General features: G+C 27.6%; 2 protein-coding genes across 2 annotated transcripts; both read right to left on the bottom strand.

Annotated features, from left to right (window-relative positions):
* Positions 1–9,910: 9,910 nt before the first annotated feature.
* Positions 9,911–12,151, bottom strand: LOC122510209 (cytochrome P450 9e2-like). The gene has a single exon (XM_043624680.1). The coding sequence runs from the start codon at positions 11,747–11,749 to the stop codon at positions 10,229–10,231; it is 1,521 nt and encodes a 506-aa protein (XP_043480615.1). The 5' UTR covers positions 11,750–12,151; the 3' UTR covers positions 9,911–10,228.
* A 659-nt stretch (positions 12,152–12,810) lies between these two features.
* LOC122510208 (cytochrome P450 9e2-like) lies at positions 12,811–14,402 on the bottom strand. The gene has a single exon (XM_043624678.1). The coding sequence runs from the start codon at positions 14,394–14,396 to the stop codon at positions 12,870–12,872; it is 1,527 nt and encodes a 508-aa protein (XP_043480613.1). The 5' UTR covers positions 14,397–14,402; the 3' UTR covers positions 12,811–12,869.
* Between the last annotated feature and the right edge of the window lie 247 nt (positions 14,403–14,649).

The raw sequence follows: 14,649 nt of genomic DNA, 5'->3' as shown, positions 1-14,649 counted from the left end.
AATGTATTTAGAATATTTTTTTTGAGTTTATTTAATCATTTTTAGAGAGTGAATCAGAATATTCTTTAAGGTCAGGAAAAAAGTTTAAATTCTGTCTGGGAATCAGGAAAAAGTGAGGGAAAAATAAAATAAAATTTTTGTGTTAATAACTAAAAAATGGTATCCATTTGTTGAATGGGAATGGATTAAGAATTAATTAAATAATTAACGGATTAAGAATCTATGTTATTTTTTTTTTTTTTTTTTGTTATTATTCTTCTCTAATTTTGAAAAATATATTTTTCTTCTTTGTGAATTATAATTATGAGTAATCAAGGAAACTTTGTATTTTGAATTCAGTGGAATTAGCACTGACTAACTTTAGTTAATAGATCCTGGTTGAAGTTAATTCGTGCTTAATTAAAGTCAGTACTGTTTACTGTTGTGCGTGTAAGACGAGATTACCAAATATGGAGGATATGGAGCCTCCGGTATGTACAAGCACATCAATCTAATTATATCAGGAAACGTTGTGTATACTATATAATGTTCTATGCAAGACACGTTTCTCATAAGGGGTTTCTCCAAGACTACCAAAATTTCATAAAATATAATAACTCACTCACACTCTCTCTTTCCCTTTGAAACTTTGTTTCATGGAAAAGTTAAAATTGCAAAATTTCCCAAATTACAATATATGTATATCTTTTTTTGCCAATGTAATGAAGAAATTATTGGTAGTTGTTTTTCATTTCTTGTATTATTGAGGTTCAGTGGTTTTTAAAAAAGAAATTTTTTTTTCCGGGGAAAATATATATACCTGCGTGAAATAATATTCACACATTGATAAAAAGGTGCTTCATGCAATCGCAATTCGCGAAATCTCAAAAGAGGGTCGAGTTTTTTTTTTCAAGAAAGACGGAATTTGAAATTACCCTAGAGAGATTGGAGAATAGGGTCTCTATATGCTTTTGGTGAAATCTCCTCTGATAGGATTACAGGCAATGAATCAAAGAGGAATTCCCGCAATATCATGAAAACTGAAGGTTTCATTTGTGATGCTTTTGATCTTTTGTTAACTGGTGAAATTTAGTTAATAGTGAAATTGTTTAAAGTTGTTTCACACATATAGAGAGGTGGAAGTTGGAAAATGATTCAATAACTTGCGCAGGGTGTGTTTTTAGTCTTCTCTTTTTCCCTTTGTTTAAAATAATTTTTCACGCCTTTTTTCTTTAATTGAAATTCAATTCAGATAATTTATGTTTTGATTAAATTAAAGATATAGGTAATTATAATTTATAATACAATTTGAATTATCATTTGTGACAAGCTCTGAAAAAGGTACTTAATTAGCTTAAAAAGGTACTTAAAAAGTAATTTTATGGTTATGCTTACACAGGCTTCACAGTCTGTCACCTATTTCCCTAAAAGTCCCCTTTTTTTAATTTTGGCCCCTAAACGTGTACCCTATTTTGAAAATTTCCCTTATTTTTTTCGTCGCAGGAAATCAATTATTTTCAATAATTTTTAAGTAATTCTGCAAAAGAATTCAATTATCTTGATAACCAACAAAATTCTCCCCATAAAATCAATTATTTTAAGGATTTTTAATGAAATTCTTTTCCAAAATTCAATTATTTTGATAAATATCAAAATTCTTCTCAAGAATTCATTTATTGTCAAAAATTTTAATTAAATTCTTGCCAAAATTTCAATTATTTAAACAAAATTTAATAAAATACTTTGCACGAATTCAATTATTTTTATAAATAGCAAAATTTTTCGTCAAAAATTCAATTATTTTCAAAAGTTTTTTGCAATTCAATGTTTTTAAATATTTACTATTTTCATAAAATTTATCAACAGATTTAATTATAGAAAAAACTTGTTGATACAATTCTACGAAAAGATTCAATTATTTTCATAAATAATAAAATTTCATTTACGAATTCAATTATTTTCATCGAAGAATTTCAAATATTTTTAATACAATTTTAATTGTACAAAATCGCATAAATTCTTCCCATAAAATCAATTATTCTAAGGAATTTAAAAAAATTTTTTTTACAAAATTCAACTATTTTTATAAATAACAATATTCATCACAAGAATTTAATTTTCAAATATTTTAATAAAATTCTTCTTTTGAATTCAATTGTTTTCAAAAATTATTACTTAAATTCTGGTCGCAGGAATTCAATTATTTTTAAAAAATTTAATAAAATTCTTCAAAAAGTTTTCAATTACACTGAAACCCCACTTATTTAAAGTCGCGTTTATTTGAACCCGTTTTTGCTTCAGTTATTTTTAGTTAGAATCCGCCCTAACCCCACTTATTTTTTCCCATTGGTTGAGTTCAAACAAAACCAACCAATCATGTCAATTTATCGAATTACGTCACCAATATAGGTTATGTCGACCAAAATACAAATAAACGCGAAACTTCGTGTCGAATTGCGTGAGCCCATGTTCAAATAAGTGGGGTTTCAGTGTATTAAAATTTTAATTAAATTCCTTAAAAGAAATTAAATATTTTCAAAAGTTGTTAATACAATTCTTCGTAAAAATTAAATTTTAAAAAACATTCAATATTATTTATTTTTGTATTTAAATAATTGATTTCTCATAGAATTAAATTATTGTTTTTCGTACTTTTAACTAACAATTCTGTAGAATTAATTTTTTTGAAAAAGTTTAATTGAATAATAATTGATTTTATTGATTTAATGTAGAATTTTAGTTAAAAATTCTAGAAAATGTTAATTGAATTGAAATGATACAAATAATTTTGAAGAAATTACGGTAACAATATTCTTATAATAATAAACTAATGATTAAATTTTTATTTTAAATAAAACTATTGATGTTTTCGAATAATTTTACTTTTGAAAAAATTTGTAAATAAATTTAATAAAACCTGTTAGTAATATTACCCCAGCTATAGTAAACAATGAAGTGGACTTATTTTATTGACAACTTTAATATTTTCTTTTCAATATAATTAAAATGTAATTATTCACAGTAACATTTAATTAATAAAATTGTTTGAAACGAAATATTAATAATTACAAATTTTAATTAGGTCAAGTTGGTTAAATATAATAACTTGAATGAATATAATAACTTACATGAATAAACTTAAATTGCAATAAGTTTATTAAATTGCTTTATGATAAAATTAGTTAAACTTCCGGTATTTATTAATGAATTATTTTTTTATATAAATATTACATGATCATCATTTTCTATTTTATAAAAAAATGTTTATTCAATGTATAAACGTGAACGGAAAGAGTTGTTTTTCCCGAGTAAAATTAACCCCGAGTTTTGAGTAAATAGATCGATAATTGACTAAGTTTGCGAGTCATTTATATATGTGGTGGAAACGGGTGGAAAGAAAAGTGCTTCCATCGTCGTGTGTGTTGGTTGCTCTTTTTTACTTTGACCCATCCTCCCTTGCACTTGGTTTTTTTTAAAGAGGGATCTTCGTCGTAGTCGTTGTCGTTGTCGGCAAAAGGAGGGTCACGCGTCCCTCTCTGATGTGAGATCAGGGAAGCCCGCTGGAGCAGGATCCTCTATAATCTGTATCGCATCTTCCTCTTTGTCGCGTTCCCTCTTCGTCTTTCCAAAATCGATTTTGGTTGAGACCGCGCCCTGTTCCTGAGTTTGTGTCCTAGGAGTTAGTCTCATTTAACCAACTGTAAGGGAGAGAGAGAGAGAGAGAGGACTCAAGTCTGTGCCATGTCGTGCGTGTACGCAGGACGCCTCCTCTTGTTTCTCATACCTTTTCCCTTGTCCCTAGTGAGCGGTCCTCCGCATATCCGCATTTCACGTTTCTCAGTTTCACTGACCCCCCCTTCTCTTCTCTTCTATATATTCCTCATCCCTTTCCTATCCAGCATCCCAAGGTCTTTGATTAAGGTATGGTGGATCCTCCAGGGACACTGGAATTTTAGGATTTTGCCGATCTCTCGCCTGGTCCTTATATAGACGGTATCGATATCACGTGCCGAATTTCGCCAACTGTTATTAACTCGAACTATACTTTACTTTCTCAAACTTGTTATCTGTCGAATTTTGTAGTTATGTCTCAATTTATACTGCGCAAAAATAAATATAGATGTTTCAAATTTTTTAATGATTAATTTCAAATAGTTTGGAACTCTCTACTTTTCGCAATTTGAATTAGTTAAAAATATATTATTTGATAGTAAAAAGTGTGTCATTGATTCTATAATAATTTAAAAATTCAGTAATCAATTTTACGTTATGTCAAAGTAACTAAATTAGTAAAATATAAAACTATTTTTGTAGTTATTTATTTACTAATAATTGGTTGCTTTCTACTTATAATATAATTAGTTATTTTTTACTAATTGCTGAAGCAAAATGCCAGACAACATTTTACTAATATTTAGTTATTTTTAACTAATTTAGATTTGGAGATTGAAGCTGAAGTAAAAATATTTACTAATTTAAATTACTCTTTAAATTTGAATTAGTAAAAATATTTACTAATTTAAATTAGTGACTGACTTTTTGTTTTCGAATTAGTGATTTTTACTAATAACTAATAAGTTAGTAGAAATTACTATTCATATAGTAAAATTTACTAATTCAAAATCAAAAAGTCAGTCACTATAATTCAAAATAGTAAACATTTTTACAAATTAATATTTAGAGACTAGTGGCCGAATTTTTGTTTTTGAATTAGTAAATTTTACTAATAAATAGTAATTTCTACTAATTTATTAGTAAAATTTATTAATTCAAAAGCAACAAGTCAGTCACTACATTAATTACAAAAAAAAATTTTATTAATTTAAATTTAGAGAGTAATTGACAATAAAACCGTCCATGTTTTATCCTTAATCTAATTAGTAGGATAAATTAATTATTAGTAAAAAAATAACTAATTCAGTAGTCAAATTTGACTGAATAATATTATTACATTTTAAACTATTACAATTAATTATTTAAAAATAATTATTACACAGAAAATACAATTTATTTAGATGTAAATAATCAATTACTTGTCTATTAGCAAATAAATATTTACTTGAATCAAAAATAATTTTTAGGGTAAATCTAATTATTAAAATTAATTATTGAAAATTTATTATTAAAATTAATTATTAAAATTAATTATTAAAATTTATTATTAAAATTAATTATTAAAATTAATTATTAAAATCAATTATTAAAATCAATTATTAAAATCAATTATTCAAATTAATTAAATTAAAATTGATTACTGAAATATTAAATTAAAATTTATTAAAATGGAAAATTTCTGTTTTTCTAAAACATTCTATTATTATTAATTCTGCGCTGAAAATAGTGAAATTTGTAGAACTCTTTGTCTGACTCTAAACTGATATTACCTCTGTCTGACTTTAACCTTCTGCTGTTACTTACTTAATAACTGTTACTTTAAAACGTGCTGTCTGACTAAAACTGCTTCTTAGTACTGATATTTAAATTTCCGTAGCTTCAATGGCTTCAATCGTTTATATGTCTGACTAAAATTCTTTTACTACTGCAGCTAGAAATCTAATTCTATTAAATTAATTTAATTAATTATTTTTATTTGATTAATATAATTAACTTACTTAATTAATAATAACAAAATATCCCTTCTGCACAAATAAACTCTAAACTAAGAAAAAAACTTTTTTAATCCAAAAATAAGTAACCAATAAAAAAAATATGTTTAAATTAAACGTGTTTTATAATTTAATTCAACGTAACTTTTATTCCATCAAAATTATTAAATTCAATTAAAAAATTATTTTTGGTTGACTGTATAACGAAGATAATTATTCGCTTCGTGAAAATTATTTCGTTTCGTGAATAATTCCGGAAAGATTCAAAAATAATTATGTTTGAATAAAATATATTGTTTGCTCAGTGTAGACAAATATAAAAATACGTCGAAAATTATATTATAATAAAATATTATACCTAATTAGAATTGCTATTATATTAAATATTATATATTGAAATAAAAAATTATTTATATTCTCGTGTAGAGTTTGTGTAGAAGTGGATATCAATTTAATTAAACTAATTTAATCAATGTAATCTAATCAATTTGGGTGATTAGACTGTTAACTTGAAAGTATCAAATTATAACATTGATACCATAAGTGTGGATAAAATTATAATTTAATCAAAATTTTTGGTATCATTTGATAATTTGATCCAATTTGATATCATTTTAATACTATTTCGAAAACTGTAATTAAATGAATTGTTGTGGTTAATAATACAATTAGACTGATTTAGTTTTAATATATATAATTAGTTGATATATATAATAGTGTAGATAAACTGAAATAGATACTTAGAATTGATAAATTGATATACTTAACTTTTTAAACAATTTTTTGTATTTCTTTAACAAAAATTGTATTCTAATTAATTATTGTCTGAATGTCGTAAAGAAATTTTTCTACATTTAGTCACTATTTACAGGCATAATTCGACTATTTTTTCTTTCGATTCTCTTCGCAAATTTCTTATAAATTAATTCTGATTTATAAAGTTTGTTTCCTGTCTTTTTTCTCGAGTTTTATTATAATTAGGAATTTTCTTCTTTCTTTTCCTTTATGTTCGTCTTGTGTTAAGGAAAAAAGAGATTAAAGGAAGAAGTGAAGTTTGCGGAATGGGAGGTCTACTTTCATCTCTTTTAAGTTGTTCACTGATCTTTTGTTGTTTTTTCTTTTCTCTTGACTCTTTTTCGTCAATTTCTGTATTTAAAAACAGATTGAGTCGTTTGTGTTTAATTTTTCTTTCTACGAATATTATTTATGATTGCAAATAATTATTTTCTATTTATTTTTATTTATATTCATTTGTATTTATTTATATTTATTTATATATTTATTATTATTCTTAAATAAATAAAATAAAATAAATATTTATTTATATTTATTTTTATTTTATTTAATATGTCTATATAAATATTGTTAAAATAGAAAAACAAAATTTGAATATTGAAAATTAAGAATTTAAAACAGTGATGATAGACTTTTTCTATGGAAAAATTATTATTCTGACAAAGTAGGTACATGATGAGAGTTTTGACATTGTAATATTTTACGTGCGAATAATTTTGTCCTGATGATAAAGTCGCTGGACTAAATTAATATAATTAAGATTGAAAAAGAAATATGGCCGCGTACAAGTGGAGATCGATGAATGTTTTTGCACATCAAGTTTTATACAAACGAGGGCGCTGTGAAATTCATGTTCATGACTCTTGGGCACCTTTTTGTCTAACCGTTTCGAACTTCTTTATTTATAAACTTTAGAGAGTTCAGAGAGCGGCCGTCATGGTGCTTAAGTAGAAAAAGAGCTTGAGAGAAATTTCAAACCTCCCCCCGCCGTTAGAAACTTTTCAACGTTTCTCCAACTCAGTATTATGAACTTTTTTTTTCTCTGAAAAGGGAAGCTTCTCATTTTAGAAAACGTTCTACTTTTCTCGATTCTTCCATCGTCATATTGTCCGAGTATTAACAATATTTCTCATCGATTACAAAACTTTTCTACACTTTCAATTGATGAAGAGAAATTAGTTTTGAGAAAAGTATACCTACGTGAATTTTATTAGTGCGATACTGAAAGAGTTTTTTTCTATTATGGCGTTTTTGAAACTTTATTAAAAACTTTACATTATAGTATTGAAACCTTTTTCAAAAACAATTGCATGCTTTGTTTCTTCTGTTGGTTATTACTTGCTGTCAGGTGTAGATTTGGGTAGAATGTATTAATTGGAACACATAATGTTTCACAAATCTCTATATCAAAATACTTTATTTTTGAAAGACTGTCGTAGGAAATTTTTTCATCTTTTTTTAGAAATTGATCCACTTCTTCTTGAATTTGAAAATTTACGACCAATTCGTGTGCTATGAATCCCATTAAAGCTGATGCTGTTGGTGCAAATCCAGCGAACATGAAGACAAAAGCTGTGATACCGTCAATAGAGACTTGAACACTTGTCATTTTTACTAGGTCTCCATTAAAAGATGAATTCCGTCTTGCCTCAACAGTTTTACTGAATAATCTCCTAAAATATCGATTTGTCGAAAGTGATAAAAGTGACATACCAATGAAATTCGTAAATTTTGAGAAAATTCGAAACAAAAAGGTGTCATAAATTCAGTAGCTTCTTTTTATCTCAAATAAAATTCATTCCCTCTTTCCTTTATTGAATTTACAGTAATCCCAAAAGCAGTTGTAGCAATCACATCACTCGTAAATCTTGTAAATGCATCTTTCATTTCCACAGAATCAGTCTCTTTTGGATTATCCAAAAAATATTGTACAAAACTCTCCGCACATTTTGAAATTAATTGGAACATAAATCGTAAACGATGGAGTTTAGGGTATTTCGTATTTTCTTTCAACGTTAATCAAGAAATGTAAAAATATTCCTAAATAGAATCACCTAGTTCGATGTACGCTGTTAATTTTTTTCCAAACCAAGTTGACGATGAAGGAATAACAGAATGGCAACGGCATCGAGTATGAATGTCAAGAGCAATAAAAATGTGAACGCCATGTTGCGTTGTGTGACTACTGTATAGTAAAGTGGTAAAGTAGAACTGCTACAACTTTAACGATCAAATGCCAAGGTCAGCGAATACATATACGTATATGATGCAACTTTGCTATACTGAAACTTAATTCTCTCTGAACTTAAAATTGGGAAAAGTCAACTAATTGAAATTAGTAAAAATTTCTACTAATTTTTAGTGAAATTTGACTATTTTATTTAGGATTTTTAGTTGTAAATTTTTACTCCCCAGACAGTAGTGAAAATTGCACCCTGATAGCACGTATTCTTACTACAAATTTTCAGCTAGCTTTGTGTACAAGTTTTACAAAATTTCAAATTGAAACCTTTGAAGTTCATCTATTTATGAAGATTGTAAACGCAACTCTTTTGAAATTTCTAAGTAAAATTTTTCATTAAATAATTTATAAGTAATAATTTTATGATAGTTGTTCAAGAATTAAGTTATTTAAAAAGAAATTATTATCAGAAATAGAAAAAATTTGAAGGGTTTGTATTTGAATTCTTGGCAAATTCATAGTTTATGAGGCAAACAAAAGAGACACCAAAATTCAGGATTTTCTTATAAATTCAAAAAACTTAATTTTTTCCAGTACTTTTAATAAAAATCCCTGACTTTTTCCTGAATTCCCTGACTTCCATGATCTATGGCAACCCTGAAAATGCCCGAAGCTTGTCGTGTAAGCTTTCTGCTATATTTTAGAAAAAATGTATTCATTAACTATAATTTTCATTAAAAATATTACTTACAAAGTCTTATTTAATAATAATTATGTTAACTAAGAACTCATCAAAGAAGTATAAATAAATTTCAAGGATGGGAAAGACATGTGCGTGAGACAACTTTGCGATTCGAACTTGTTTTTTTATATAATTTTAAAAAAACCAATATTAATAGCATTGAGGTATTTTTTCTTTGTTTACAATTTGCAACTTATCAGAATTTTACACGAACTGCAATTATAAAAAAAAAAATTTGCAGACATTGATCCTCCTTCCCTTGATAAAAGAGACTTTAAATAAGGATATTTTTAGAATTCAGACAAACTGGAAAAATTCTACCAAAGTTTCATTTCAATAATAGGTTAAAGATTGGAAAACTAGGAAAAAATAGTTAATAGATCAAAATTATTTTTGTTTTGGAAAAATAGAAATATTTTCTAAAATGGCATCTTGATTTTTAAAAAGTTTTTCTTGAATCCTTTTTGGTAATTTGAGATCAGACTCTGAAAACATTTCAATAACTCAATTTCAGAAACTTTATTTCTTAGTATATTAACAGCACAAGTAGAAGCATTTCTCCTAAAGAGAAACATAATTGAATAATCAGCTTTCGTTTTATTATTCTCAATTATTGAGGAGTGAAAAGAGACAAAAGGTTTTAAGCTTATTGCAATTTATTAAAAAGATTTATTATCAGTAGTAATCTGTAAAAGAGTTTCTGTTTCGAGATCAGATATGATTCAAACAATCTTATACAATTATATCAATAATTAATAAATACGTGATAAATACGTTTATAAAAAATGGAAAAAGTAGAAAAGGTAGAAATAGGTTATGATGTTTTAAACAGTGTTTGGATAGAATAGATCGATTAAACAAATTTTGTGAATGAAAATGTTTTTTTTACAAAGTCAATATTGTAAATACTGAAAAATCGGTGCTTCACAGTTCTGAATTTCTTTTCTTTAACTTAATCCATAATTCACCTTCAGCACCGACAACGAAACCTTTCTCAAATTTTACAGGATGCTTCATTCTTTCATCTCTTTGGAGAATAAAATTTTGTAGTAAATGAACAAATAGAACTTTTATTTCCATTAAGGCAAATCTGTTACCGATGCACTTCCTCGGGCCAACTCCAAACGGAATATACGCGTACGGATTAATTTTGTCCTTGTTCTCATCATTGAATCTCTCAGGATCAAATTTTTCTGGATCTGGAAAGTATTTTTCATCATGGTGCAAGGCGTATATTGGTAACCATATCATGGAGTTTGGTTCAATGGTGTATTCCTTGCTGTCTGGTGTAGCTTTTGGTAGAGTGTATTTTTTGACGCACAATCTATCCATCATTGCGTTTGGTGGATATTTTCGAAGTGTTTCCGAAATTACACTATCTAAATATTTCATCTTTGAAAGTGTGTCATATGAAATTTCACCATTTTCTTCTTTTGTGAAATGATCCACTTCCTCGCGGAGTTTATCCTGCACGTCCTGATTCATAGCCAATTCATGCGCCGCAAATCCCATTACTATTGCCGATGTAGAGAATCCTGCAAGAAAAAATATAATTGAATGAGCAATAATATCGTCAATTGTCACTTCAACACCATTTTCATTGCGGCTAGCCTCTATTAATAAATGAATCATATCAGGACGAACTATATTTTTCTCCTTTCTTATTTTCACCGTTTCTTGAATAATTTGAGTGAAGAAATTTGTCGCCGAACGTGACATTACTTTTTCACCAAGTAACTTCATAATTGGTCCACAATAACGTAGAGCAACAAATTTTAATCCTCGGAGAAAACTACTAAAATTTGTTGCATCCTTTCCTTTCATATAAAATTCATTGTCACGATCTTGTAAAGAATTTACACTGATTCCAAAAGCTGCTGTTGCTATGACATCATTTGTATATCTCGTAAATGCATCCTTCATTTCGATAGTCAAAATTTCCTCTTCTTTATTCAAAAAATAATTCACAAAGTTTTCACTTGATTTTGATATTAATGTAAACATGAATTTCATTTTACTTGCTGTGAATGTTGGCGATAATGTATTTCTCATTTCTTTCCATCTTGCACCGCGAAGAACGAATAAATTCTTTCCAAACAATGGATCTGCATCTTCGGAGAAAAAATTATTATGATCGGGAAAATTATCAAAGTCTTTGATGCAAATTTCTTTTATTAATTCAGGATCTCGGAGGACAATTAGTGGTGTATGAAATTGCATTATACCGGTGTATTTAGAAGTTGGGAATAGATTATATATTTGATTGATAAATTCGGGTGCTGAAAGAGTTCGTTTAAACATCACTTCCAAAGTATTTCCGAATAGTGGAACCGGTTTTGCGTGAGGAACTACTCCTTTCCTTGTCCAATAATTTCGATAACGATGAGTAAATACTAGAAGGCTGATTGTAGCAACAATGAATAACAATAGGTAGATAGCAATCATTTTTTTTAATTTTCAAAACAAACTTTTTTTAACACTGGTGGAATATTTTTAAAATACTTTTTTTAAACTATTAGTTTTGTTATTGTGGTGTATTTTTAGAATTGTGATTTTTATAATTATTTTTATCTATTTTATACTTATTATTCAAATATTTTCTTTGGTAAACATTTTAAGGGAGTTCAAACAATTTTTAAGTCATTTTATAAATAAAGAAATTTAAAGGAGTGTGAAATGTTGATGCTCGTTTTTGAAGTGTTTCTTTACTACTGAAACACGAGAGGAGTTTGCGAAAGTTAAAATAGTCTGGAAGTGTATTACGTCATACGATAAAATGAAGTCATCTTCCAAAGTATAATCAAGCGATCAATATATTTTTTTATTTGCAAGACAAAAATAAAACTATCACCAAAGAGCAATATAGTAATTATTTATGAATATTTCTAAAGAAATGTAAAATAAAATAATAATAGTTGATACAGTAAATATGAAAATTAAATATTTATAAAAATCCGAACATTTTGAATAATTTTCAAATTATTTAAAGGAATATTTTTTGTTAATAGGGTAGTGAAAAGATAATGTATTTAAAGAAGGGTAATATCAATGACCATCTGAGCAAAAATCATGTTCTTTACAAAAATGTTCTTAAAACATTTTTACAACTGTGTTCTTAAAATGTTTTGAAACATTATTTGGTCAGGGTTGCCAAAGGTCAGAGAAGTCAGGGAATTCAGGGAAATTACACTCAAAAAAAAATTATTTGATTCAAACAACCGATTAATTGACTATTATCAATTAAATATTTAATTGAATCAAATATTTATTGGGGTCAATTAAAAGGCATTTGAACCAATTATTTTAGTATTTGAAGCAAATACCATCTAATTGACTCCAAAGTCAAAAATTTTTCTGGAAACCAGGGAAAAGTCAGGGAAAAAATTAAATTTTTGTGTCAACCCTGTTGGTGGACATGAAATGTTCTAAAAACATTTTTAGAAAGTTTTTGGAAACGAACATGGTTTTTTGCACAGAGGGAAACAAAACACAATTTAAATAGAATATTTTGTAGCTTGCAAAATTTTTTTATTTAAGTAACAAAGTCCAGTACAAAAGTAAAAATCTATTCAGAAGTATTAATTACTCTTTTCTTTAGCTTTATCCAAAATTCACCATCAGCACCGACGACAAACCCATTTTCAAAATTTATTGGATGCTTCGTTCTCTCATCTCTTTGGAGAATAAAATTTTGCAGCAGATGAACAAACAGAATTTTTATTTCCATTAAAGCAAATCTGTTACCGATGCACTTCCTCGGGCCAACTCCAAACGGAATATACGCGTACGGATTAATTTTGTCCTTGTTCTCATCATTGAATCTCTCAGGATCAAATTTTTCTGGATCTGGAAAGTATTTTTCATCATGGTGCAAGGCGTATATTGGTAACCATATCATGGAGTTTGGTTCAATGGTGTATTCCTTGCTGTCTGGTGTAGCTTTTGGTAGAGTGTATTTTTTGACGCACAATCTATCCATCATTGCATTTGGTGGATATTTTCTCAAAGTTTCCGAAATGACCATATCCAAATATTTCATCTTTGAAAGTGTGTCATATGAAATTTCACCATTTTCTTCTTTTGTGAAATGATCCACTTCCTCGCGGAGTTTATCCTGTATTTCAGGATTTACGGCTAGTTCATGAGCAACAAATCCCATAACAGTAGCTGATGTGGCAAAACCTGCTAAGTAAAAAATGAATGCTTGTGCAACGATATCGTCAACTGAGATTTTGACACCTTCCTCATTATTGCTGGCTTCCATTAGAAGATGAATCATATCCGGTCGAATAATTTTTTTCTCCTTCCTTACTTTCACTGTCTCGCGAATAATTGTTCTGAAAAAATTTATAGTCGTTCTTGACACTAAAGTCTCACCGATTAATTTGGTTATTGTGGAAAAATATCGAATTAACATCATTTTGAAAATTCGGACAAAATTGTTAAAATTGGTAGCATCTTTTCCCTTGAGATAGAATTCATTATTTCGATCCTGTAAAGAGTTGACGGTTATTCCAAAAGCTGATGTAGCGATGACGTCATTTGTATAACGAGTAAAAGTGTCTTTCATTTCAATAACATTTGTCTCGTCCGAATTCTCTAGAAAATATTTAACAAAATTTTGTGAACACTTTGACACTAAATCAAACATAAATTTCATTTTACTTCCCGTGAATGATGGCGATAGAGTGTGTCGCATTTCCTTCCAGCGATCACCTTGGAGGAAAAATAAATTTTTCCCCAATAGAGGATCCGCATTTGGGGGAATTAGACTTTCATGATCGGGAAAATTGTCGAAATCTTTTATACAAACATCCCTTATTAAATTTGGATCACGGAGGATAATTACCGGTGTGTGGAATTGCATAATACCGATATATTTTGCTATTAGAAAATTATTATACACTTGACAGGAGAATTCAGGCATTGATACACTTCGTTTGATGAAAATTGGAAAAATATTCCCGAACAATGGCGATGGTTTTAAGTGAGATATCAATCCTTTTCGTTTCCAATAATTTTGATGACGATTCAGAAGTAAATAACAATATCCAATTATAGCGATTACAAAAATCAGGAATAGTAAAAACATTTTTGATATTGTTGCACTTTTTCCGAAAATTGAAAACAAACTTTTTCCTCTTACGGTTATTTTTATACTGTCAAAGTTTTTTTTACTGTTGTATTATTTGTTTATGAATATGATAAATGAACATTTAGGTAAAGTAGACAATTATCTGGAAAAAAAAATTGCAGCACTTTCATCACGATTGATAAGATAGTGAAGAGAACACAAGACAAATTTTACTGATAACTTGATTTATTATTATTTGAAGAAAGTGCAA

This window comes from Leptopilina heterotoma, unplaced genomic scaffold, assembly GCF_015476425.1.
Source record: "Leptopilina heterotoma isolate Lh14 unplaced genomic scaffold, ASM1547642v1 Lhet_68, whole genome shotgun sequence".
Lineage (NCBI taxonomy): Eukaryota > Metazoa > Arthropoda > Insecta > Hymenoptera > Figitidae > Leptopilina > Leptopilina heterotoma.
This window is presented reverse-complemented; position numbering and strand designations above follow the sequence as displayed.

Bases quoted from the DNA above. Each gene is read 5' to 3' on its own strand.
- LOC122510208 (XM_043624678.1), bottom strand. From the start codon at position 14,396: ATGTTTTTACTATTCCTGATTTTTGTAATCGCTATAATTGGATATTGT.
- LOC122510209 (XM_043624680.1), bottom strand. From the start codon at position 11,749: ATGATTGCTATCTACCTATTGTTATTCATTGTTGCTACAATCAGCCTT.